At 41.7% G+C, this 27,316-nt stretch overlaps 1 protein-coding gene across 1 annotated transcript; it reads right to left on the reverse strand.

The window, feature by feature from the left end:
* NCF4 (neutrophil cytosolic factor 4) lies at positions 1 to 27,316 on the reverse strand. The gene is made up of 10 exons (XM_031937959.1): positions 26,979 to 27,316; positions 20,588 to 20,672; positions 19,304 to 19,457; positions 18,428 to 18,498; positions 10,385 to 10,512; positions 6,736 to 6,793; positions 5,217 to 5,315; positions 3,524 to 3,657; positions 1,833 to 1,898; positions 1 to 377 (listed from the first exon to the last, which is right to left on the reverse strand). Exons 1-10 carry the CDS (start codon positions 27,008 to 27,010, stop codon positions 182 to 184), a joined length of 1,023 nt encoding a protein of 340 aa, XP_031793819.1. The 5' UTR covers positions 27,011 to 27,316; the 3' UTR covers positions 1 to 181.

Genomic DNA, 27,316 nt, shown 5'->3' on the forward strand with positions numbered 1-27,316 from the left:
GGCTGTGGGGCTGAGGCTGCAGACTCTCAGCTGTTTATTTCATTCAGGCTGGGGAAGTTAGGGGGAGAACGGAACACCTGGCACAAGAGGCCGGCTGGGCGTCATCAGGTCCAGTCTGGGGAAAAGAATCATCCGCCGCCTTCCCGCCCCATCCCTGCCCAGTCCCAACAGCGACGGCTTCTCAGGGGGCTGTGTTGTAGACGTGGAGATTGTCCTGCTGCGTGATATGGAGCTTCCAGGGGAAGAGCCGCTTCTGAGAGGGCTGGGCCCAGGCCTGCTTCACCATCAGCTCCACGTCCTGGTCAGACAGCAGCCGCACCAGGTCCCCCTGGCTGTCCCGGTAATTCAGAGCAATGTCGCTGCGCTGAAACTCTCGCCTGGCGGGGAAAGCAAGGGCAGGAGGCTTAGGGGGGCTCCAGAAAGCCTCCAGAAGAGAAACATGGGGAAGAACATGGCGACCCACGTGCGGGCACAAGCTTTGCTTTGTTGATCCTTACATCTCTAGAGTAAAAGGAGATCTTCGAAGTTATCTAGTCCAATCCATTCATTTACAGAAGAGGAAACTGAGTTCCTGGGGCAAAGGGATTTGCTCAACTCACACAGTACTAAGATTTGAATCCTCTGGCTCCAAACCCGGGATTCTTTCTACTCTACCACTTTGTTCAGCTAATTTAACCCCCATTAGATTGTAAGTTCCTTGAGGGAGACTCTTTTTGTGCTTACTTGATGGATAATAAATTAAGACATGGCAATATAATAATATAATATAATATAATTATATCAACAAATGTTCAAGAAACAACTTGAAAAAATGATAAATGTATTATAATGCATTGTATTGTCATATAATGAAAAAATAATACAATGTATTAATATGTAATAAACAACAAATACATTATATGTTGTATTGATATAATAAATATTATATAGTGTGTTAATACATAATAAATATATTATAATTCTATTGACATATAATATAGTATATTAATATAATAAATTCATACTAATAACAAATATGTTATGATATATTGTATTAACATAATAAACATACACTAATAAATACATTATACTATATTATTATACAGTAAGTATAATGTTGATAAGTACTGACTGATTCTAACTTTATTTTTTGGTAGATGGGGAAACTGAGGCCTGTAAATTTCTTCTGCATACATACTAATAAATAACAAATATATTATGAGATATTGTATTAATGTCATAAACATATGCAAATATATATTTATATTATATATGTTTATATAATATATATTATTATGCATGAAATATAATATTAATAAGTGTTGATTGATTCTAACTTTATTATTTGGTAGATGGGGAAACTGAGGCCTGCAGAAGAGATTTGCCCACTGTCATATAAGTGGTCACTAGTGGAACCAGGTCTTCTGACTACCATTTTAGAACTTTTGCTTCACTATCCAGATGTTTCCTATGAAACATCTGACTGATATTTTAAAGAATATGAACATAGGATTTCCCCCACTGAATCAGCACCTCCCCAAACCCTCATTTGGAGAACAAAAAAGCAGTCAGTTGGCATCTTGCTGCCATCACACAGAGTTTGATTTCCCTTCTAGATGGGTCTCAGCTTCTCACCAGGGAAGACTTGCCCATTACTTGGGATGGATTTTAATTAAAGAACAGGAACTTATTCTATTCAAAGAAAGCAGAACCCACGACATTCCACTTCCTCAATCTTTAGGAACTTTAATCTAAAGGACCAGCCTGGATCGCTGCCCTCTCCCATCCCCTGAACCTCAAGTTACTGAGATGTCTTGAGAGCATTACTTTTGCCCTTTCAGGGGTCTCCTCACCTCATTAGTTCCATCAGGTCTTTATATAATGGAGTGTTCCTAAGGTCTTCTTCTATCGCAATATCCCTAAGAAGGTGACAAAGAAAAATAAAAGATTTGTCCGCACAAGCTTGGGAAGGACAGATGCTCATCCAGCCCCTCCTTTGCTATATTCTATCAAACATGGAAGAGGGGTAGCTTTGGTCCCTTTGACCCAAGTGACACAACAAAGAATAATGGGCAGAATTAATCTGTTCTCTGTACACAACATTTCATCTTCCTCCTCCATGACTCTATACAGACTATATCCAATGCCTGCTCACCCTCTGCTTCTTGGAACTCAAAGTTGAGTTCTGATGATACACTTCCAGAGCCCATTCATTACTGATTTCCTCAGCTTGCCCCATTAAACAAATGTTTAATTATTTTGTGTGAGAATTGTAGAGCCGCTAATACCCACTCGATGTCAGGAGAGACTGAGGAAGGCCTCCAGAACATTGAGTGGATATCCCAAGGCAAGATTATTGAGGGACCAGATGAGACAAACAAGAGAAGTAGGCCATGGAGGGGTTATCCATGACATTGTCGTATAGAATAACCAAGTGGGAAAGACTATATTCTATGGAAGATTTTTAGTATCCTGCATTGACTGCTCTGCAAATATATTGTATTCCCTGCTGCCATCACATCTGCTATTAGTGGCTGGCTCTTTGGGAACAGGGACAGTCTCACTTTTTTTTTTTTTTTTTTTTTTTGCTGAGGCAATTGGGGTTAAGTGACTTGTCCAGGGTCACACATGAGACCAGAATTGAACTCAGATCCTCCTGACTTCAGGGCTGGTGCTCTACCCACTGTCTCACTTCTTTATTTGGATCTCAAGTACTTGGTACAGAGCAAGAAAATCAATATGCTTACATAATCAATATTTCTTATTTTTGTCTTGATTGTAAAGAGGAAAACTCAAGCTTGGTGCAAGGAAAAACTTCCTAATGGTTAGTGTTCAAGGTTCACTTCAAACACCACCTTCTACCTCCTATGCTGATATCTTAGCCCCAAATTACCTTGCTTCTATCCCTTCTATCAAATCCCTTTGGCTTCTAGCTAGGAGTCTTCCTCAGATGCCATGCAAGCTCCTTAAAGATGACTGGCTTGTTGGGAATTTTTGCCTTGGTTCCCTCAGCACTTAGCCCAATGTTCTTTCCTACTGGCAAGATCCTTCCTCTCCATGGCCACTCCCAGACCCTCCCTGACCCAGTTACTGAACATGGTCATCTTTCTTCCTTTAATGCTCACTTCCCTTACCTGTGGCTACATCTCCAGGACTCTCTACCTCCCTTCTTTTTATTTTTTTTTATTGTAACTTTTTATTGACAAAACATATGCCTGGGTAATTTTTTACAACATTATCCCTTGCACTCACTTCTGCTCCAACTTTTTCCCTCCCTTCACCCTCTCCCCCAGATGGCAAGCAGTCCTATACATGTTAAATATGTCACAGTATATCCTAGATACAATATATATGTGCAGAACCAAACAGTTCTCTTGTTGCACAGGAAGAATTGGATTCAGAATCTACCTCCCTTCTTGAAGAATTCAGTATCCTGTTTTCTCAGGGCCCAGGTGAAATGAGAGGGAGGAAAAAGCCCCCCTGAGAGCTAGGAGGAGGCCACAGGAAGAGAAGCCTGCAGACCCTAGTTTCTGAGCCTCAGTACCTGATGGTGCTCACTGTGTCTTCATAATAGTAGCATCGAAGCCAATTTGTGAGGCCATCTTCTTCTTCTGGGAGGTCCTTGATGATCTTCACAAAGGAGACTGGGAAGATCCCTGTGGCGCCATGAGTAGTGCCCTGGAAAGATGAAGAGAGCATAGACCCTTGAAAGGCAACATGGCAGTCTGGTCAAAGTAACTGAGTTGAAGTTTAGACTCAGGCACTTAATAAGGCCAAATTATCTGACCTCTGAGAGGCTCGGTCTTCTCTTCTATATATATAAAAAAAAGAAGGCTAACATATCCCTACCTCAGTATTCTGCAAAAAAAAAAATCCTTTAAAATGCTATTACAATTATTGCTTGCTTTATCCTTACTCTGATCCCTACCAGCCTAAATTAACCCTCTCAATAGTCAGTCATCATGATAAAGTGGAAAGAAGAAAGATTTGGACCCACTGGGCCCAGTTTCAGATTTTACCCTTGCCATTTAATGCCTGTAATGTCTTTGAGCAAATCATTTCATTTATCTGGACCTCAATTTCTTCATCTTTAAAATGAGATGGTTGAACTACGTGACCTTGGAGGTCTCTTTCATCTCAAGATGTATGAATCTGTGATTTATTACCCATATGACTTTGGCCAGATTTGAATTCAGAGCTTCTTAACTTCAGATCCAAAATTCTATCTACTTTACTTTCTAGCTTCCTCCAGGCAAGTTCAAGGTCAAGAAATCTTGCCTCAGATTTTTTTCTAAGCTAACATTTATATAGATCATAAGATTTACAAGGCATTTACATCATATACTTTTACTTGAAATATATTAGACACAGAAAAGTTTTACTTAAAATTTTTTCATAGAGTTTTTTATTAAAACAATTATATAAAAACAATTTTAAAATTATTTTCATAGGGTAGTTCACATTGTTTCATCCCCCTCTCAGCTCTATTAGAAAGCAAACTTCTTAAGAATAAAGATATTCCTTGTCGTTATTTCTTCAGCACCAAGGACAGTGTCTAACAGAGTGGGTATAATAAGTGCTTATTGATTGATTGATTGATTGATTGGGAGAGAGAAGGATGGAGGGAAGAAGCATTTTTATAGTATCTACTATTATCAGGCACTGTGCTAAGCATTTTTCAACAAATATTATCTGGTTGATTAATTAAATTTCAGATGTGTGTGTGTGTGTGTGTGTGTGTGTGTGCGCCGTACACCAGAGTGTTCCCAAACTCCACATCTTGCTTAAGCAATCTTACATACAAGGTTCTGAGGTAGGCAATTATTAGAATATAAAGACAAATAGAATAGTTGCTGCTCTCAAAGAATTTACATTTTATTAGCAGGAAAGAACACATTCGTGGTAAGGTAATTAAAAATATAAACAAAGTTCTCCTGAGATCTCTCATAATAAACTAATCTCTCTAATATAATATCTAATAATCTAATCTAAAGATCCACATAATGATTTTTCAAATCTTTGAAGATCAACCAGCCACTCAGCAAATGTTTACTGGTTGTTTACAACTATAACAAAAGGTAGAACAATCTCTGCTCCTAAGGAGTTAAATGTCAGTCAGTCAATCAATAATCAGGCTCCTCAAGGATCTCAAGGTATCCTCATGGAATACGGTTCTGAGTTACTTTACCATCTCCATTCATTTTCTTTTCCTCAGCTCATTCTCAAAGTCATCTTACCTCCAGCCAGTCCTTGTTGACTCGGCTCAGCAGGAAAATCATGTCTTTAGCCTTGAATGTCAGCTCCAGTTTGCTGTTTCCAGTAAAGTCAAACAAAGCCTGAGAAAACATAAAGGTAGCTGGAATGAATGTATGAAGATTTATTTCCAAATCTTTACAATCCTTGGGAAAGTAGAGGAAGGGGAAAAAAACATTTCTGAGGAAAATATACATTGTGAGATTTAAAAAAAAAAAAAAACAAATTCTGGGTAATAATGATTTAAGAGATTTAGTTATTGAACTTGGATTCAGTACTGTATAAGTGAGAATCTATCCTTTGATCATGTGATTTCAATTGGTCTCTAAGACTATTCTGGTTCTTTGGAGTCTAGAATTCTGAAGAGGTTGCAGTGATGCTAGTGAACTAGATGGCTCTGCTGTAACAAAAACAGACATCATGGTATAGGGGAATGTGAACTGAACATGGAGGAGTGAGTTCAAATCCTGCTTTGACCACCTACTTACTAATTGTGAGCCTATTCTAGGCATTCAATCTCTGTGCCTCAGTTTCCTCATTTGTGAAATTAGAAGGTTGGACTAGGTGATCTCAGCACTAGAGCTATAATTCTACATGCTATCTGCCCAATTTATTAAGCACTTGCTTAATAAATTCAGTAGCGCTTTAAGAACGTTATTTATTGCTCAGTCAAATCCTAGACTATCTGTGACCCCGTTTGGAGTTTTCTTCGCAAAAACACTAAAGTGGTTTGCCATTTCCTTCTCCAGCTCATTTTACAGATGAGTAAACTGAAGCAAACTAGGGTTATAGGGTCACACATGAAGTGTCTGAGGCCAGATTTAAATTCAGGTTTTCCTGACTCCACACCTCCTGCTGTAGTCACTGTGCCACATAAGCACATTATCTCATTTGATCTTCTCTACAATAATCCCTGGCAAACAATGGACAATAAGCTTCATATCTCTACAGCTGGAAGGGACCCCAGAGGCCATCTGGTCCAACCCCCTCATTTGACCAAGGAAGAAAGAGGCTTCGTAAGACCATTGGACTTCAGGGACCATGGAGACCAACCCCCTCATTTTCCAGTAAAGCAGTTTGCTGAATTGAGAGAATCAAATAAGTTATTGAAGGCAAAGAGCTTTGCACATCTTAAATGGCCATAGAAATGTCATCTATAATGAATAACAACTCTTTGAGTTAGTTTTCTATCGTACAAATGGGTCAGCTGAGGCTCTGAGAGAATGAGTCACTATTACACTGCTAGTGTCGGAGGCAGATTTCAAACTCGGCTTAGTTGACTCTACAGTCAATTCTTCTTATATAATATGCATCTTTCCAATATATAGTCCCCAAGCCCCTACACTAACAGACCCACATTCCCACACCTAGAACCTAGCATAGTACCAGAGCACAGGTGGCAGCCAATTAAAAATGTCCTTGGAGGGACTGAGGGGCTGAGAAGTCGCTCTCCATGGTGGATGCTTTCTAGGTGAAAGTATGAAGACCTGAGGGAACACATACCTCAGCACATGGAGCGCCCAGACGGTCAAAACCCGGAGCTTGAGGAGAGATGTTCTTGCTGCAAAGAGAAAAGAGGGGCTCTATATGAGGGACAAGCTCACAGAGCTCCTCCTCCCCCCCAAAAATGTTCCTTTTGGTCCTATTTGAGTGGGAGTTCCCTGAGAACAGAGACTGTCTTTTAGGGTTATTGATTTTTTTTTTTAAGATCCCTAACCAGTACCCCATGCTTAATAAATGATTATTGTTTGACTAAAAAACAGCAGGGCTGGACTGACTCCCTGCATGGAACCTGGAAAGGAAGCAGAAACTGGAAGATCAATGACTGGTCTCTCCCTTGTGACTTGAGAATGGGACCAGTACCAGGTAGTTCCAGTACCTGTTACCAGTGGCCAAAACCTCCATCTGTAGGGTTGGTTGGATTCAGAGCTTAAATGTGAGCATCACACTTTAGGGAAAATGTTGGCAAGTGGGAAGTCAGCTAGAGAGAGTGCTATGAGAGGCCCCATACAAAAAAATCACTAATTGTATACCTATTAATGTATATATTGTCTTCAGCTATAGAATGTAAGGCCATTGAGGGCAATCACTGTTTCATTTTTGTCTTAGCATAGTGAGGGATATAGTGAGGTTTTCACAAATACGTGTTGGTTGACATATATGTGCAAACACATAGCCTTATATACATGTATTATGTACACATGTATGCACCTATATATGTACATAGAATCCCCTGCTTAGAATGCAAGTTCCTTGAGGGCAGATACTTTTGTCTTTGTACCCTCAGTGCTTAACATATTGCCTAGCATGCAGTAGTCACTTAATAAATCTCTGCTGATTGAAAGACTGATTGGAAATCATGTCGTATGAGAACTGATTGAACAAATGGGAGATTTTTAACCTGCAGAAGTCAGTGAGTGGACATGATGGCCCACTGTCTTTAATTTTTGAAGAGATGTCATTGTGAAAAGGAATTAGACTTATTTTGTTGGATGCAAGGTATTTAGCATTGGGTCCAGAGTCAGGAAAACTTGCCATTTACTAAATCTCAGACACTTCTTAGCTGTGTGACTCTGGGAAAGTCAATTATCTGCCTCATTTCCCTCATCTGTAAAAATGAGGGCCAATAACTGCACCTGCCTCCCAGGATGGTTGTGAAAATCAAATGAGATAATAATTGTAAAACACTGCCGGGCATATAATAGGTGCTTAATAAATGCTCATTCCTTTTTTTTTTTCACAAGGCAGAACAAGGAGTAATGGGTGGTGAGAGGGAAGAGGAAGACTGATGCCTAAAATTTTCAAGCAGATTAATAGAAAAGTAAGATCTAGAATTGAGGGGGACTTTGGCTATCGGCCATTCCAACCCTTCCATTTTACAGATGAGAAAACTAAGTTTGAGAATAATGACTTTCTCAAAACCACATAGGCAGTAAGTGGCAAGACCAGACTACCCAATGTCCTCACAGTCCAATTGCAGGACTCTTCACTGCACCACAAGCCCCAGTAGTTGCCATTTCTGGAGGTTTGGGCTTCTCATCTGCTGCGACATTGACCTGGGACCTCCTCTCCCTGCCCTTATTGCAGCAGAAATCCTCTTGTAAAGTCTCCAACATATGGACATCCTCTCGCCTCCTGAAGACCCTCAGTGATGCAGAACTTGTTCCTATATAATGCTATAAAAGTCAGTCAGCCTCGGTGTTTCATCTATAAAATGAGGGAATTGGACTAGACCCTTCCCTAAGCCCCATTCTGTTCTAAATCACATGCTTCTATGGTCCCCTAACTCAGGCTGTTTCATTTGGGATAGCACAGATCGTTAAAAAGGATTTAGGATTTATATTTTTTTTTTTTGTCTGTGGTCAAGCCTGAATCTGCCTCTGAAACTATGGCTCCCCAGGGGCAAACAGGAGAAACCTACTATCTCTTCTGGGACAACCTTCGCATAATCCAGGATTTCATCTCCTGGATCCTCAAACTTTCTCTTTCCAGAATAAATATTCCCTTCTCTCTCCTCTCAGATGGAAGCATTTTCACTTCCTCTCACAATTTTTGTCACGCTTTTCTGCATCTGGGCTTGGTTGTCAGTTTACTTCCTAAAACCTGCTCTCCAGAACTGAACATTCTCCTCCAGATGTTTCCTGGCTATAGTGGAGGTCAGCAATGTAACCCCGCTCCTTTCCTCCGATCACAATGCCTCCATTAATTACTCCATGCTAAGGCATTAATTAAAGATTACCACAGTCTAGTGTGGACCACAGACCCCTGAGGGTGTCCAAGACCCTTTCAGGAAGTCCTCGTGATCAACACCAGTTTTATGATACTACAAAGACCAAGTCATTTGTTGAATGAAAAATACTTCTTTTTCTTCCAAACTTGTATTTGTATGAGGACTGATTTTCTTCATATACTTTGATCAAAACAACTTAAATTGAATGCAGAAGCAGATATGAGAACCCTGTTATTTTCTATTAAGTTAGATATTAAAGAGATTTTCAGAAAGATATAAAACAATGCCATTTGGCTTATTACTTTTTTTTTTTTTTTAAAGATATAGTTATTTTGGGGCATCTAGTGGGCTCTGAAGCCAGGAGGACCTGAGTTCAAATCTGACCTTAGACACTTAACACGTCTTAGCTGTGTGACCCTGGGCAAGTCACTTAACCCCAATTGCCTCAGCCAAAAAAAAAAAAAAGATATAGTTATTTTTAATTTTAAATGTTATGGTAACATGTAATAGATTTTTTATTATTTTATATGAAGCAATAAATGTTTTTAAATTGTATCATTTTTAATTCCTAACAGTAAATAGCAATATCTATTGCTCATGTCAACAAAAGCTCTTGGAGGTCCTCAATAATTTTGAAGTATATCAAGGAGTCTTGAGATCAAAATATTTTAGAAAAATGGCCTTTAAATCAGCAAAATGCCATCTCACATCTTCCACATACAGTGGATGTGTGACTCTGGACAAGTCCCTTAACTTCTCAGCGCTTCCATAGAGACTACAATTAGAAATAAATTACTACTTTGCATCAGTGAGGGAGCTGGGGGCCACAATGGATTAAGTCTTCTTGACCAAGAGTTAAGACCTAATTCAAATCCCAACTCAGACACAAATTGTATGACTCTAGACAAGTCACTTATTTTAGCTTTCTCAGCTTCCTCATCTCTAAAATAGAATGATGATATTAAACTATCTCCCGGAATTGTTGTGAAGATCCAATGAAAAAATATTTGTAAGGTGATTTATACTTTATAAATAATATATATTATATATTTATAAATAATAATATTTATTATTTATACATAAATAATAACTGTATGAATAATAACTACAACTATTATTATTATTAAAGAGATAAATTTCCACACTGTGTATTCTCCATAGCATGGAATAAGACCAAGACCTTTCTCCAAAAGAGAGATGATATAAATAGGATAGACTTCACCTGGTACCATCCACAAAATTCGTCTTGGAGAATGAAGGCAGAACAAGAACAGGGGCAAGAGCTTCCCCAGGAGAGTGAGGCTATAACTAGAGGCTTCTGGAGATAGACTGAACCCTGTAGAGTTCAGCACCAAGGGTCCCTTTCACCCCTTCAGAGACCCAGTCCCTATAAGGGGCTGGAAGGTGGGCTTTGCCCCTTACATTTTCCGGGTCCGAGGCCGGAGTCGCCTTAAAGCCTGTGGGATTTGCTCAGAGTCGTAGGAGGACTGGTAGAAGAAGATGCGAACGTCTTCATCCATCAGTACCCAAGGAGGCAGGCTGAGAAGTTTCTGGAAAAGAAAAATGGGGTGTCATGGGAAGCAGAAAGAAATCAACTTGCAGACTAAGAGACCAGCCCCTAAACAATCTTCTTGAAAGGTCTCTCTCGTCCTCACTCCGATCCTTCTTCCCCTCAGTATGAGAGAATGGGACTGATATGATATGGGACTGATGGTGGATCCTAGAGGAAATGAGGGGAGTCTGCTTTGAAATGAGGAATAAAATCACACTAGGGACAAAAGGGGTCCATATTTATAGGGGAAAACATTTCATTGGGAGTCAAAATCTAAATCTGAATTCTGGCTTTTCCCCTCTCTGGGCTTTAGTTTTCTTATCTCTAAAAAGGAAAGGTCAGTCTCCTGCAGAGACTTTATTTGGGGGACGGGAATGATCCAGGTGACTGGGGTTCTCCAGTGAAGAAATCTCCTCTATAGATGAAGTTTTGCAATTGTTAGGAAATGTCTAGCCTTAGACAAGGAATTGTACAGGAGGATGGTAGGAACAGCTCATTTTGGCTCAGGAGAATTGGGCATTAAATTTTCAGAGGGGGATTTTATTCCTTCTAAGTCCACTAACAGTGTTACAGATCAGGGTTTGGTTTATTATTTTGTTGATTATCTGTACTTAAGTAAATAATGTACGAAGTGTTATTAAGACAATATTAAACTTAAAAGTTTAAAGGTAAAAAGTATATTTAGGGGGCAGGAGGGGATCTGATTGCTAAACATTTACCAGCACACCCCTAGAGTACGATGAGATTAAATGATTTCTCTAAGACACAATATGTGAAAGAGGTATTTGCGACTCCAATACCCCGTCTTGTGTGTGTGTGTGTGTGTGTGTTTGTGTGTGTGTGTGTATACACACACTCACATGCATAGGGTCACACAGCCAATAAGTAGCTGAGGCTGGATTTGAACTTGGGAAGATGATGTTCCTGACCCCAGACCCAGCACTCTATCCCGCATGGCGCCACCTAGATGCTCCCAACATGGTCCCCCTCTCAATTAAGACGTGCAGGGCTCAGAGCTAAGGAGGGGTTGGCCATAAACACATCTGGAGTCTATAACAGCTGCCCCGCAAATACAAACAACTCTCAGAGTCTTAAGGACGCTGCTGTCCAATGACCAGACATGACTCCAGAGGCTCCCTACTGTCTTCCAGAAGAGAATGGACTCAAGGCACAGAATGAAACGCGTCCATTTGGACAAGGCCAAAGTGTGAACCTCCATCTTGCTTGATAATGTGTATTTATTACAAGGGTTTTGTTTTTCTTTTGTTTTTCCCGATAAGGGACAGGAAGGATGTTTGTCAGCTGAAAAAGAAATTTAAGATTACATCTGGAGTGTTGTACCCAGTACCCAGTACAGAACCAAATTCTAAATGGGGGTGACATCAGTGGAATTGGGGGCAGACAAAGGGCCGCTGGGATACTGAAGCTTTTGATTTACAGGGAGGGGAGTCTCTCCCCTAACACATCCTGATTTCTCTTCCATATGAGGTCTTCCACAAGCACTCCCTGCTGCATGGCTCATTGGATAGAGTTCCCGGCTTACTTGCTGATCAGCTGGGTGACCCTGAATAAGTCACTTGATTCCTGCCTGCCTTAATTCCTTCAGCTGTAAAAAGGAGAGAATAATAGAGAAGGAGCTAGTGCATGGAGCACTGGGCTTAGAATCAGGAGGACCTATCTTCGTGAGTTCAAATCTGGCTTCGGATACTTACTAGTTGCATGACCCTGGGCAAGCCCCTTCACCCTGTTTGCCTCAGTTTCTTCATCTGTAAAATGAGTTGGAGAAGGAAATGGCCAACCACTCCAGCATTCTCTCCACTGTATCCCATAGTGATTGTCCCAAGCGCATACAGACAATACAACTCAATATGCAAGGAAGCTGCTAATAGAAGATTTAAACATTTGGTGCCTTAAGCTCTAAGCTATAATATTTGGATTCATGCATTTTAATTACAAATTAGTATTTCACAGCTTTATGCAGATTTGCGTTGTATTTGCTGTTGTTACGGTGACCCCTGCTGGAGCAGCAAAGCTATCACTGTTGAAGCTCATGCTCTCCCTCCTTTGGGACTGGGGAATGGCGAACAGCTCCAGGCCTCCCTGGATCCCTGGTTTATCCCACCAAAATTCCCTCCCCAGAGAAGGTCAGGGCTGGAATCATGGGGTGCCAGTGGGGTAAGGTGCTAAGGCGGGGTGGCGAGAGAGCGATATAGTGGAAAGTGCATTCAGTTTGGAGTTGTGGGATCTGAATTCAAATTCTGACTATGAAACTAGGTGATGGGTAAGTGCCTTTGCCTCTCTGCTCCTCAGTTTCCACTTCTGAAAAGTGAGAAATTTGATCTAGATACCTCTAAAGTTCTTCCTAGCTTTAAATCTATAACCTTTTGTTGAGAAGGAAGAGAAGAGAAGAGAGAGGAGAGAGGAGAGAGAGAGGAAGAGAGAGACAGAAAGACAGAGAGAGAGAGAAGGACAGAAAGACAGAGAGAGAGAGAAAAAAAATATAGAGAGAGAGAGAGGGAGACAGACAGACAGGTAGACAGAGAGAGAGAGAGAGAGAAAGAAAGAGAGAGAGGAGGAGGAGGACAAGGAGGAGGAGGAGGAAAGAAAAGAGAGACAGACAGACAGATAGAGACAGAGAGAGATGGAGACAGAGACAGAGAAAGAGTGATTTTTCTTGGTTTTTCATCCCAGCAGACTGCGATTTTGATGCCTTCCCACTCCTGATTATCTCCCATTTATCCTGTCTACATCTTGTTTGCACATAGTTGTTGGCATGTTTTCCCCACTATACCGTGAGCTTAAGAGCTTTTCTTTGTATCTCCAGCATGTAATACAATTCCCAGCACACAGTAGGTCCTTAATAAATGCTAGATGACAAATTGTGATTCACTAATTGTGGGGCTTTGGCCAAAACCCCTTCCCTCTTATCTAGGATCATAGGTCCAGAACGAGAAAGGACACATAAGGTCAGTCAGTCTGGCCCTCCCATTTTACAGATGGGAAAACTAAGAACCAGAGGAGAGACATGACTTCAAGGATTCAACCTCACATCCTCCCCTCCCCTGCACTGTCCAGGCTCTACCATTCCATGATATTAATGTCTTTATGAATGAGTCATCCTCATCTCTATTTATTTTGGGGCCTGAAATTGGAGCCGGAGCAAGGACTAGTGGGTCACAGACGCTCAACCAATATTTGGGAGGTGGCTGGAAGTAGACAAATGGCCAAACACTGGGCAGGCAGGTGATTATTTCTGGCACTAATTGTATAGAATCAGAAATAGAAGGCTACCTTCCCCACTGTTACTAGGGGAGAAAACTGGAGATGAGAGAAGGACTGCTCCCATCAGCCCCTCCTGATGGAGGAGAATGGTCTCTGAGCGAATCATCAGAAAACCTTCTCATTATGGCACTGAGGGAGTGGGCGCTGGGGCTTCCTCCTTCAGGCTTACGGCAGATCAGAGTCTCTTTGGATCTCTTAGTGGTTTCCTTCTTTTTCATTATTTCCACAGGCTTCAAACTGGGCTAATCAGCATGACCCTGGGACGGGAAACCAGAAAATCACATCTATGTGGCCAAATAAGAGAACATGATGGTGGCTTATTAGAGGGAATTTTTACTTAAATTTTCTAGGATCTGTGATTTGAGGGATAAAAATCTGTCCCCTCTGGTGGCTCTGATCACAGCCTGCCTAACACTTATCAATGGTTGGTCTCCAGAGCTATCGTGGTTGAAATGTTCAGCCCCTCACCCCCAATCCATGGCCAATCTCACGATGAGTCTCTGCGTTTAGCTGGTGTGGGACTGAGAAAACATGTATGCTCAAGCTCTGGGCTGTTATATAGACAAAAAGCCGGTACTGTGGAAACACCATTGATGGTAGTGCCAGGAAGATTTATGTTTCTGACATTTAATAGCTGAGGGATTTTGAAAAATCACTTTATTTTTCACGGCCCTCACTTTCTTCCTCTATAAATCAAGGGAGATGGATCAGAGGTCTCTGAGGTTCCTTTTAAATTTAGATATGAGATCCTACTCTGGTTCCTCATTGCAGGGTAGCCTGACCCCCGACCCTCAATCACATTTGCCTTAATTGTCAAAACTCCTAATACGGCGCCGCCATCTTCATTGATAAGAGTTGAGAAGGTCCCTAAAGTCTGCCTTTCTTTCTTCTCTGGCCATTTTCAGGTCTTCCTCAAAGTTGTCCATATATCCCCTTCCCTTGTGTCATTTTTGCCTCCAAAGTTGGCGTACACGCCAGGATAGGACCCCCAAAATTCTCCTTCTCCAGCCCACATCCTTGAGTGACTGATTTCCAACTGATTCCCAACCATTTCTCGTTTATGGCCTTACACTAACAAGTCCTTCAGATTGGGACTGAAAGAAAAACTAAGTGATATAATGTCCATTGTATTTTTTAAATGAAATTCAATGAAAAGAAAAGAAAAAACAGATTGCCTGTGTTCCTCCAGAGGTCACTGTGAAGAAAACTTCCCCTTTAGACCTTCTCTTCTTCGCAACTGTTCTCCCAGGCAGCCAGGTATATCACCCCAAAGTCATCTCTGACTCTGCCCTTTTCCTCACCCTGACGTGCCTTATTAGCTGCCAAGGATTGGCAGTCCTAATAATGAACTAGCATTTACTATCTAAAGAGAACTGAGCACATTGTAGTCGGCAGAGTATGTGACATGACATTTCGGCTCATCCTCTCAGCAACCTGGAGAAATTAGTGTCACTATCTCCCCATTTTACAGATAAGGAAACTGAGTGCTACTATCTCCCCATTTTACAGATAAGGAAACTGAGATTATGCAAAGTATCCAGGGTCACACAACTGGTATCTGAGGCAAAATATGAACCCGGGTCTATCTGCCTTTAAATCTATTCTGCCAGCTAGCTAGCTGCCTAGCTCTAGAATCACAATATCTCTTCTAATCTGTCCCCTTCTCTTCATTTACATGGTGATCGTTCCAGCTCAGGCTCTCATCACTTCTAGCCTGGACCACTGCAATAGCTTCCTCATTGATTTCCACACTCCAATTCATCTTCCACACAGTGGTCAAAGTGATTTTCCTAAAATGTAAGTCACTCTCCTCTTCAAGAACCTTAAGGGGCTCCCTTTGGACTTTAGGATTACACATGAACATCCTCTGCTTATCATTTACTAGGTGGTGCAATGGGATAGTTTTGGACTTGGAGTCAAGATCTGCATTCAGATTCTGACTATTAGCTTTATAACCATGAGAAAGTTACCCATTGTCTGCCTCCATTTCCTCATCTGTAAAAGGGAGCTAATAATAGTCCCTACTCTGGAGGATAGTTGCCAATAAGGGAAACACTTTGTGAACTTTGCAATGCTCTTCAGAGGTTTAAATGACTGTTGCTGTAGTTAGTTAAAGCCCGTTCAGTCCATATTACTCCCCCTCATGTGCTTTATGCATGCTAGGACACCTGGTTTTTGTGTGCAATCTCATAAACTTAGCATCTCCTACCTTCAGGCTAATGCTGAAGCTGTTCCCCGATGGCTGCCACGCAATCTCTTTTTCCTTCCTCCCATTAAACTCCTCAGTCTCATTCAGGGTTCCAGCCAGGGCCACCTCCTACAGGCAGCCTCTGATGATCGTACTAGTTAATAGCATTTCCTCCCAGATTAACTATCCATAACCTATACTTCCTTCTCCCCCATAAAACATCAACTTGAGGGCAAAGGCCTATGGGTATGGAGCTTTTTAATCTCCAGGATCTAGCACAAGACCTTGAACACAGCTTGTTGAATTGAAGCAAGTAAGTAGTCCAAGCAAATAGGAAATATCATACATCAGAGAGACTAAGCAATTACTGAAGATCACACATCGCCCAATCTTTTTCTCATTATCACTTCCTGAGAACAATGCAGTGGGAATAATGCTGACTCTGGCATAGGGGATGGCTTGTCCAAACCCCTCGTTTCACAAAAAAAGGAAGCAGACCCAGAAAGAGGAAAAGATTTAGGATTAGAGATTCTGAATCGGGAGGGGACCTAGAGGCTCTATAACCCAGCTCTCTCATTTTATAAAGTAGTCTGAGAAATGACTTGTCTAAAATCACTTAGGTAAGAAAGAAAGAAAGAAAGAAAGAAAGAAAGAAAGAAAGAAAGAAAGAAAGAAAGAAAGAAAGAAAGAAAGAAAGAAAGAAAGAAAGGAAGGAAGCATTTATTAAACACTTAATATATGCCAGGTACTTTACAGATATTATCTCCCAATGGTTCTGGGAGATTAGGACTATTATTATCCTCACTTTACAGTTGAGGAAATTGAGATAGAAGTGAATAACTGTCTCAGTTGCAAATAATAATAATAATATAATCTATTATATATAATATTAATAATAAAATATTAAATAAATAAAGTAACAAAATAGTAATAAAAGTACCAAGCATAGTGCTAAATGTGCTACAATAAATAAACTTATCAATATAATAATAATAATAATAAAATTAAATAAATATATAAAATAATGAAAATAATAATAAAAGTACCAAGCATTATGCTAAATGTGCTACAATAAATAAATTTGCAAATAAATATATCAATATAATAATAAAATATTAAATAATAAATAAATATATAAAATAATTAAAATGAAAATAAAAGTACCAAGCATTGTGCTAAATGTGCTACAATAAATAAATTTGCAAATAAATATATCAATATAATAATAAAATATTAAATAATAAATAAATATATAAAATAATTAAAATAAAAATAAAAGTACCAAGAATTGTGCTAAATGTACTACAATCTCATTTGTCAGCAACCCTGAGAGATAGGTGCTGTTGTTATCCCCATTTTACAGATTACAAAACTGAGGCAAACAGGTTAAGTCATTTGCCTAGGGTCCCACAGCTAGTGAGTGTCTAAGGCTGGATTTGAACTCAGATCTTTCTCATTCAGGACCAGGGCTCTATCCTCTTAGATACTCAGCAGAGCAGGCATCAGAGGTGAAAGCATTCTTTCCTAATCCGGCTTAGTCCCAGTGTCTTTCTTCTGTTAATTATTTTCTGTTTATTCATTATGCAGCTTGCTTTGCATATATTTGTTTATACATTGTGTCCCCTGTTATAAGCTCCTTGAGGACAGAGATTGTCTTTTGCCTCTTTTTGTATCCTCAGCACTTGGCACAGAGCCTGGCATCTAGTGAGTATTTCACAAATATTTATTGAGATGGGAAAGAGAGAGAGAGAGAGACAAAGACAGAGACAGAGAGACAGAGAGAGATGCAAAGAGACACAGAGACAGAGAGACGCAGAGAGAGGAAGGGGGAAGCGAGAGACAGACCACAGACAGAGAGAAAAAGAGAAAGAGAGAGAGAGACCTACAGACAGAGACAGATACAGGCAAACAGAGACAGAGACATACACACAGAGACAGAGAGACACAGAGAGAGGAAGGGGAAAGGGAGACAGAGATAGAGATAGAGGAAAGGAAGGAAGGAGGGAATGAGGGAGGGAAGGAGAGAAAGAGAGAAAGACAAAGACAGAGAGAGACACAGAGAGGCAAAGAGACAGAGTTAGTGAGGGGGGGAAGACAGAGACAGACAGAGAAGGGAGGAGGGAGAGAGAGAGAGAGAGAGAGAGAGAGAGAGAGAGAGAGAGAGAGAGAGAGAGAGAGAGAGAGAAGCATTCCCTCCACTACTCCCTCAAGTGAATGCAGATGAGCATCCCTGATAGAGAAAAGCAAGACTCTCTGCTCTCCATCCCCCCTGCTTGAGAATCCACGCCGAGGGTCTCCAGAGAGGTTCTGGAGCCCTCACTGAGGGGATGGGACAGACAGGGGCCTAAGGTTTAAAATGGAGACTTCTTCATCCCCGGGCCAGGGGGAGAGGTTAGCGGCCCGGAGGGATCCGGTTTTCGCCGCTCTCAGAGCTCAGAAGTACCTTCATATAGTAGTTGAGCGCGGGGATTCGGCTTTCGGCGATCTCCTGCTTCACGCCGACGTAAACCTTGGCTGGAGAGAGAGAGCAGCGAGCCGCCCGTCAGAAACTGTGCTAGATTGTCCCCCCTTCGGGGGTCGCGGAACTGAACATGGGGCTGGGAAAGTATGGTTTGCTATCGGTAAAGGTTTGATTAGCACACCTATTTTATATACTTAAACAATAAAAATAAATAATAAATAATAAAAATAAATAAGCATAAATTTCGAAATAATTAAAAAATAATAATAAAAAACAACAAGAATTAATAAATGTCACCAGCGAAAAATGATCGCGAGTGAAACAAGATTAAGAAACGCAGGCCCAGACCAAGACGAGGTGAAAGAAGGACTTCAGAGCTCTAACCGATCGGGGGTCACCAATGGCCACTCTGGGAGACTTGGTGAAAAGGGGGTGGACCACGGTGAGGACCGCGGAACACGGGCAGGGCCAACCACATTTCTGATTACTGAAGAGCGTGCTGCTTTGTGTGGGCCGAGGGGTCGGAACTATTAGACATTTAAAAACAGATTCAATGGCATTTTTATTTGCGGAGGCCCTTGGGGTTAAGTGACTAGCTCCGTCACACAGCCAGGAAGCGTTAAGTGTCTGAGGCAGGATTTGAACTCAGGGGCGGCACTCCATCCACTGCCCAATCTAGCTGCCCCTCAATAGCATCAAAAAAAAAAAAAAAGAAAAGAAAAGAAAAAGAAAACAGTCTACGATTCAGAGTCACAGAACATACAATCCGACTGTAAGCCACTGGTTTTGCAGACAAATAGGCCCAGACAAGCTCCTCTGCCCGGGAGAGAGAGTATAACCAAAGGGGGCGGAGCCTACCTGGCAGCGTGGGGAGGGTGCAGGCAAAGGGGGCCGTCTTGCTCTCGGGCCCAAACCTCTCCTCCAGTTGAAGATGTAGGGCATAGAACTGGCGATATCGGCGGTAAATGAGGTACTTGGCTCCCCCTTTCGTCTTCACCTCAATGACAAACACCTGAGGGAAGACAAAGCTTCAGAGGTCACAGAGGAAGCTGAAAGAGGGTCCGAGGGCCCGAGCAAGGAGAACTCAGAGAAATCGAGGTCGACCTCTTCATTTTACGGTTAAAAAAGCGGAGGCCCAGAGAGCGTGAGCTCTTTGCCAGGGTCACACGGTTCTCACTTGGATGGGCCAATTCTGTGATGCTGCGGGAGGGGGTGTAAGGCCCCGACCAAATGGCCCTTAATTGTGTCCGTTACACAGAGCACGGAATTTCCCACCACACCCTGGCCCAGGCCTGGAACGTCCTTCCCCCTCCGCTTCATTTTTCGGCACCTCTGGTTTCCTTGTCCAAGTTCCGCCTTTTACATTAAATGTTTCACACTGGCCTCCCCCACCGCAAATCATCTTACATTTACATATTTATATATTTACATTTATACAGTTATATATGTATTCTGGATACTCGTGGCGGGTCCTTTGTTAGGCCCAAGGCACCTGCTACCCTTGTCCGCCCAGCGCCAGGCACAGAGCTCGCTAATTGGTTCATTAACGCCCATCTTTGCCCATAATCCTGTCACTGCATCTGAACCCTTCTAGTAATTTGGCCCCGTAGGTCTGAGCTATCTAAGGTAATTTGGCCCCGTAGGTCTGAGCTATCTAAGGTTTAGGTTCCTTCTAACACGTGGCTCTGTCGCTCATGGCAATGTGGAGTGCTGGATTTAGAGCCGGGGGTCGTGGATTCGAATTCTTTGGCCATTTGCTGTGTGACCTTAGGAAAATGACCGCCCTTCTCTGAGATTCAGTTCCTCTTTTGCAAAACAAGGATAGAAGAGCCAGCCCCTACTCTTAGCCTTTCTTTAATCTATGGTGTCCAAGGAGAGGATAACATGGGGCCATTATCGGACATCGCATCCGAGGAGCTTCCTTCATCTCCAGGATGCAGAGGGGCTGGGAAGGTGAGGGTCTGAAGGGAGAGCTGGGTGTGAGCTGGGGTCATTGGCAAAAGGAGCATATTCCATGCCTCTTTACGAGCTCTGAAGGCAGAGGGCCACAGGTGACCCAGGAGCTAGTCCCCATTCCCCACCCCCGGCCCTGCCCAGAGCAGGCTGGATGCTCTGGGCCAGGAGTTCAAAGGTCTCTCTTACAAAGTGGCTGGTGAAGCCCCTCTTCTCCTCGATGTCAGCGATGTTGGCTGATATAGGCACATCATCTGGGAGCTGGTCGAAGTCACTGAGAAAGCAAGAGGGAAAGGTCATCGACGTGGCTCATGATTCAGGCCAGCTCCAATGGACTTGTGATGGAGAGAGCCGTCTGTTCCCAGAGAGGATGATGGGAACTGAGTCTGGACCACACTCTTTTTATTTTCACTCTTTTTATTGTTGTTCGCTTGTATTATTATTTTCTTTCTCATTTTTTCTTTTTTGATTTGATTTTTCTTGTGCAGCAAGATAATTGTATAAATACATATGCATATATTGGATTTAACATATATATTTTACCATGTTTAATATATATTGGATTACTTGCCATCCAGGGGAGGGGGTTGGGAAAGGGGGGAAATTGGAACACAAGGTTTTGCAAGGGTCAAGGGTGAAAAATTATCCAAGCGTATGTTTTGAAAATAAAAAAGCTTTCATATAAAAAAAGAAAGAAAAAGCTCATCAAGTCATCACAACAGGGATCCTCAGAGGACCCATAAACATACAGAGACCTGCATCCATTCAGGAAGCATTTTCTAGGTACCTACTGTGTGCAGATGTTTTGGGGGATACAAGGATAAAGGCAACAACAGGCAGATAACAACAGGTGCACAGTTGGCTACGTTAGGAGCCAGAAGTAATCAAGGGAATGATGCTCATCTGAATCTATATTTTATTAGAATTATGGACTATTACTGTTGGGGGAGCTTTTCTAACAGAGAATGTTGGAACAGAAAGGTCAGAGGGAAGGGGCTTTAGAATAGGGAATGTCAGAGCTGAGAGGGGTCTTAGAACAGGGGATGTCAGGGCTGGGAGGGAGCTTAGAACAGGGGAGGTCAGAGCTGGGAGGAGACTTTAAACAGGGATGGTCAGAGCTGGAAAGCAGTTTAGAAAATGAAATGTCAGAAATGGAAGGGACCTTAGAGAGCATCTAATCCAGCTTCCTCTGATTATAGAAACCAAAGTCCAGAAAGGTCATATTGTGGTTAATTGAATATTCTGGCTAAAAATTCAATTGCATGAATAATAATTCTTTAATACGAAATTCCATTGAATTTAATTGAATTTTTCTTTCTGATTTAGGCGGCCTTTCGGAATCTTGCACAGCACGAGAATTGTCATTATAAAGATCGATGTTCATTGCACGGGAATTAAATTTCAAATCCCTGCACCTTTGGGGTGCTCTGTTTCTGGATGAAGAGGGATTCCCTGGAACGCTGTATCTCACGGTCAAACCGAGAGCTTTTAGCTTAAAAAGACCAAGATCATAATCTATTGCATTCAGGGCGGTCTTCTGATCTATATCTGGCCATTAGACTCAGATGGTTCTGAAGCAGAAAGTGAGGCAGGTGATGGTGCACAGCCCTCCCTCATTTAAATCCAATTTACTTGCATGCCATGGCATCCCCTTCCTGATGTCACGGTCCTCGCAGAGAACAAAGGACAAACGACAACAATCTCCTAAGTACAAAGAGCTTTTTGCTTGGAGTAAGGAGAGGACCTGGGTTTGATCCAGCTTTGACATATACTGGCTTTGCGACCCTGATGGAGACAATGCACCTCAGTTTCCATGTCTATATAATGGGGACAATATCTATACTACCTGCTTTGTGGAGTATATTTCTATTTCACAGTTTTTAGCACAGACTAACATATGGAAAGCGCCAGGGAGAAAGAGACAAAAACAAAGCCAGTCCTATTCATTAAAAGCTTACATTCTACTGAGGAACTCTAACATTTACACATAGAGAAGTTCAAAATAAAATATTCAATGAAAGAGGGGGGTGTCTTATAAAATGTTCTAGGATTGTCTGAGGAGAGACAGAACAGTAATAACTGAGAACCAAAGAAATTGGAATGGAGAAAAATTGCCTGAACTCAAAGGAAAGACTGGGACTAAGAGGTGGAGGGAAGAAGGAAGGGCACCCTAGGAACGGGGCTTGATCTGGCAAAGGTGTGGAAGAGGGAAGTGGAATGCCAAGTCTGGGAAGCAGCAAGTCAGTCTGGGAGGGAAAATACGTGAATGGCAGTGATGGGGAAAAAGTGTAGATGTAGGTAGGAGGTGATGTGCAGAAGCCCTTAAATGGCAAGGTGATCATGAAGAAAGTACTCTGAAAAAATGTGAAAGGAGGAGGAGAAGGAGGAAGAAGAGAAGAAAGAGGATAAAGAAGGGGGAGAAGAAAGAGGAGGGAGGAGAAAGAAGGAAGGAGGAGAAAGAAGGAGGGAAAAGAAGAGAAGAAAGGAGGAAGAGAAGGAAAAGGAGAAAGAGGAAGAAGAGGAGGAAAGAAGGAGGAAAAGGAGGAAGAGGTAGAGGAGGAGGAAGAAGAGGAAAAGTAAGAGAAGGAAGAGGGGGAGAAGGAGAAGGAGGAGAGGAAGGAAAAATTAGAGGAGGAAGAGAAAAGGAGGAGGAAGAGCAGGAAAAAGGAGGAAGAGAGGGAGAAAAAAGAAAGAAGAAGAGGAGCAAGAAGAGAAAGAGGAGGACAGAAAAAGATGAGAAGGAGGGGGGAAGAGGAGGAAGATTCTTGGTCCAAATCTCTGCTTTCATTAGTAAAGGAAGGGGTGAGGGAGGGGGGTTTCTCCCATCTAGGAAATCCCTTTACCAAGGCAGATCAGCTCCTGCTATGTCATTTTGGGTCCTAAGAGTTGCCTAGAACTCTGAGAAGTCCAATGATTTGCCCACAGTCCTAGGACCAGAGATCTAGGCTTGGAAGGAATAGTGGAGCCAGTCAGATCTCATCTCCTCACTTTATATTTAAGAAAACTCATAGGGTAAGTGGCTTGCCCAAGCAGACATTAAAAGTATGTATTAGAAGTTGGTCTTGAACCGGGGTCGTCCTCAGGCCAAAACCAGCTCTCCATCAACTCCACTGCTTCTCTTCATTAAGAAAACCCATTGTGGAGAAGAGGTGACCAGGGCATGCTGGGTGGCCCCTGAACTCCCTCCTAGTCTCTGATTTCATGAGAGTCAGAGTGGGTAAGCCAGCCCCCTGGGGTCACCAAGCTGTTCAGTGTCAGAACTCCATCCAGAGCTGCATCTCTCCTAACTGCAGGAAGCAGCTACTCTCCTACAATATTACAATTATTATTTGAAAGACAGGTCTGTCTTCCCACAAGAGCAAAGTAGTTCCCTGACCTGGACAGCTCCCACGGTCACCCGGTAGAAAACAAAGGTTCACTTCTTTGAAAAAGTATATGTTATGCTTCTTTGACCACATGAACTTCGATTCCCAAAGCCTGTGTGCAAGTGTGCATGAGAATCTATGCTCCCATGGCCCCACTCTCCATCTCTGGCCTCCCTAGCCACCGCTTTCCTTTATGCTTTTCTTCTTACTAGAATGTAAGCTCCTCGAGGGCAAGAACTGCCCTGCTTTTTGTCTATCCAGTTCTTAGCAGAGTACTCAAAACATAGGAAGCACTTAATAAATCCATGCATTCATTTACTCAAATATGGTTTTCTTGTCCAATGAGAATACCAGCCTCCTAGACTTGTGACATTGAAGGGTCCTTAGAGGTTACTTTCTTATAGAATGGTTGAAAAAGTGGCAGCTCAGAGAGTTGCGATGACTTGCCCAAAATCACACAGGCAATAAGTCATGGACCCTGATGTGTTCATTATTTAGAGCTCTTTCCATACCAGACAAATCAAGAGGGAAGAGGGGCCTAGAAAGGAGGGATATTCCCAAAGAGCAATGAATCTGGCTGCTTAAAAGGAAGCCAACTCCTCTAGCCTGCGGGGAACTCCCCCTCCTCCAATCTTCTCCTAGTACTTGTAGCCACTATTGAGCAGCTCAGCAATTATTTCATTCCAAGTGTGAATGTCTTATTTGCTTTCCCTCAAGTAGACTATAAGCCCCATAGAAGGAGTCACCCTGTCTTCTTTCCAGTACCCAAAAGAGCCCCCACAGCTTTGGAAATGTGTGCTTGATAGACACGAGTCTGTGTGTGTTCTCACAGAACAGATGGGAATATCACCCTTGCTGTATAAATCCTAAGTCACAGATTTAGAACTGAAAGACATTGCAGTCATATAGTCTTTTTTTCAGGTAAGGAAACTAAGGCCCAGAGAGGAGAAATGATTTGCTTCAAGTGTAGAATGGGGAAGAGGAAAGATTCAAAGCCAGATTCTCTGATTCTGAATCTCAACTCAGTTTTCTCATCCATAAAAGGGGAGGGAAACAAAGTCCCTTCTTCACAATATGGATATGATTTTCAAATGAAATAATGCATCCAAAAAGTGCTTTGAAGACTTGCAGACAAGATAACCAGCTGAATGGAAGATAACTTTCCCATAGCCACTTCAGCAAAATCCTGAAGTTTGCACTAGACCAGACAATCACGAAGGAATCAGAAGAAACTGATTTCACCTCGGAGCAAAGGAAAAAGAAAGAATCTCCTGAAAAGAGCTTCCAGGAATGTTAGAGCCAAAATCCAGAGTTCCCATGTCAAAGAAAAAAATATTTCAAGCATGTATGGAGGGGAGAGGAAAGCAGTTCGAGAATCAAGGAACTACAGGATCACACAAAACATGGCAGCTTCTGCAAAAATCAGAGGGGAGCTTGGAATACAGTATTCTAAATGACAAAAGATTTAGGATTATAACAAAGAATGGCATATCTTGCAAAGCTGAGTATAATCCTCTGAGTTTATTGGGAATGTAAGATCAAGGGACTAGAGAAATTTGAAGCATTTTTTGATAAAAAGATGAGAACTGATGAGGAATTTTGAAATACAAACATAAGTGTTCAGAGGAATCTAGAAAGATAGATGTATTTGAGTGAATTAGAAAGAGCTATTATAATGTAGAGCTAACATTCTAATCAGGAGAAGAGAAACAGGTATCTCTTTAGAATTACAATGTCTTTGAAGGTTATTGAGAAAATATAAAGGTTCTGGGGAGATAGAATTTTTTTCATTTTGAGGGCTAGATGGGATGAGAAAAAAGTGTGATGAAAACAATGAGCCAACATGGCTCTAGAAGGCTTATTACAAAAAATATTACCCATCTAATAGAGTGGGGATGGACCCAAGGTACAGGGTCACATTTTTAGATTCATCTTGTTTGATTATGTTTATTTATTACAAGCAGATTTTTCCTTTCTTTCTCTGAGCTCTTAATTAGGAAGGAAAGTGAGGATTAGCAGTTCTGATAGGGAAAAAAAGAGGGTCACTGTAAGATTTTTTTTTTTTAAGAGAATAAAAAATAAATTCAGAAAGAACAACTAGCAGGACAGTTTCAAAAGGAACATGTAGAATTTAGAACTTTAAAAAGGCAAACTTTATAAAATGGAGAGTCACTTTCATATAAAATACCCTTTTTGAGTTGTGCTGACTGTATGGAAAAGATTTTTTTCATTGTTTTGCTTCAAAACATAAATACATTAATTTAAATAACATTTTGCAAACCTTAAAGTATAAATCTCAACTATTATTAAATATCAGTAATTTCCAAGTTTTTTAATGGATTTCAGGTAAAAATAGTCATGGAAGAAATTTCAATCCTGCTATTGTTCTGATACATTTAATGGTCTGCCTTCTATTGTACCTGTGGATCAAACAGCTAATTTTTCTTTCTCTCTCTCTTTTTTTTTTTTTTTTTTTTTTGTTTGGTGGTGGAGGAAGAGTAATCAGGGTTAAATTGATTTGTCCAAGGTCACACAGCTAGTAAGCATGAAGTATCTGAGGCTAGATTTGAACTTTGTTCCTCCTGAACTAAGGCCAATGCTCTATCCAGGGCCGGTGCTCTATCCACTATAGCACCACCTAGCTGCCTTGGCTAATTTTTCTTATTATTGCCTCATCACCTTGTTTAATGACATTTAGATGTCATTAGATTAGATCAGCAAATACTGCTGAGATAATTATAGTGTTTAATGTTCTGCCACCAATAGCCAGAGCCAATATTATCTCTATTATTACTATCCATTGTCACAGAGCTTTGGGGAGGAAAGGGAACCATCCCTTAATTCTGAGAGTCTGACTCAGAAAGTGACCAGCTTTTGACATTGCAGCCCTGAGTCTGCCTGTTCCAGGCTACATGATCATGGACTTCCTGCTTTAAGCCTCAGTTTCCTCAAATAAAAAGTTCAGAGAAGTCAATCTCTACTTCTAACTCTGTGATCAGTGCATCAGGAGGTAGTTTCTATCTTTAAAGAAAACCGACCAGAATCCCTTATTCACCAGAAGGGCTCTGACTCAACCTGTTCTTTCCTAGTTTTGCCACCAATTCCCCTCACCAGAGTGAGAAGAAGCTTACTATAAAAGACCTTCAGGGCACGGAGGGAGACTCCTACTCAAAGGACAAGGCCAGAGGTTCTACTAGAGGTGTTTGTCCACTCACCTCTCTTCTCGGAGCTGTCTGGGCAGCGACATGGCTTTGGATGGTCAGGGAAAGAAGCTGGAGGTCCACAAGGCCTGGGCGACTCAGGCTGTCAGTTGGAGCCCAACCTTTCACTTTCCTCTAGTTGTCTTCTGGGTCTGTGTGATCTCTGGGATTCCCCAGGGCCGGGTAGTTCTGCCTGGGGATCCCCAGGATGTCCAAAGCCCTAGGAAATATGGGAAATTCCTTCTGATCAACACTTCTTTGCGTCCAAGCTGCACCAACACCTTTTCTATCAATCCCAGAAGCCTTAAAGCTCTTTGGGGACCTTCCTGCCTCTTTAAAGTTGGTTTCCTCAA

The sequence above is a fragment of the Sarcophilus harrisii genome, chromosome 5, assembly GCF_902635505.1.
Source record: "Sarcophilus harrisii chromosome 5, mSarHar1.11, whole genome shotgun sequence".
In the NCBI taxonomy this organism is placed as follows: Eukaryota; Metazoa; Chordata; class Mammalia; order Dasyuromorphia; family Dasyuridae; genus Sarcophilus; species Sarcophilus harrisii.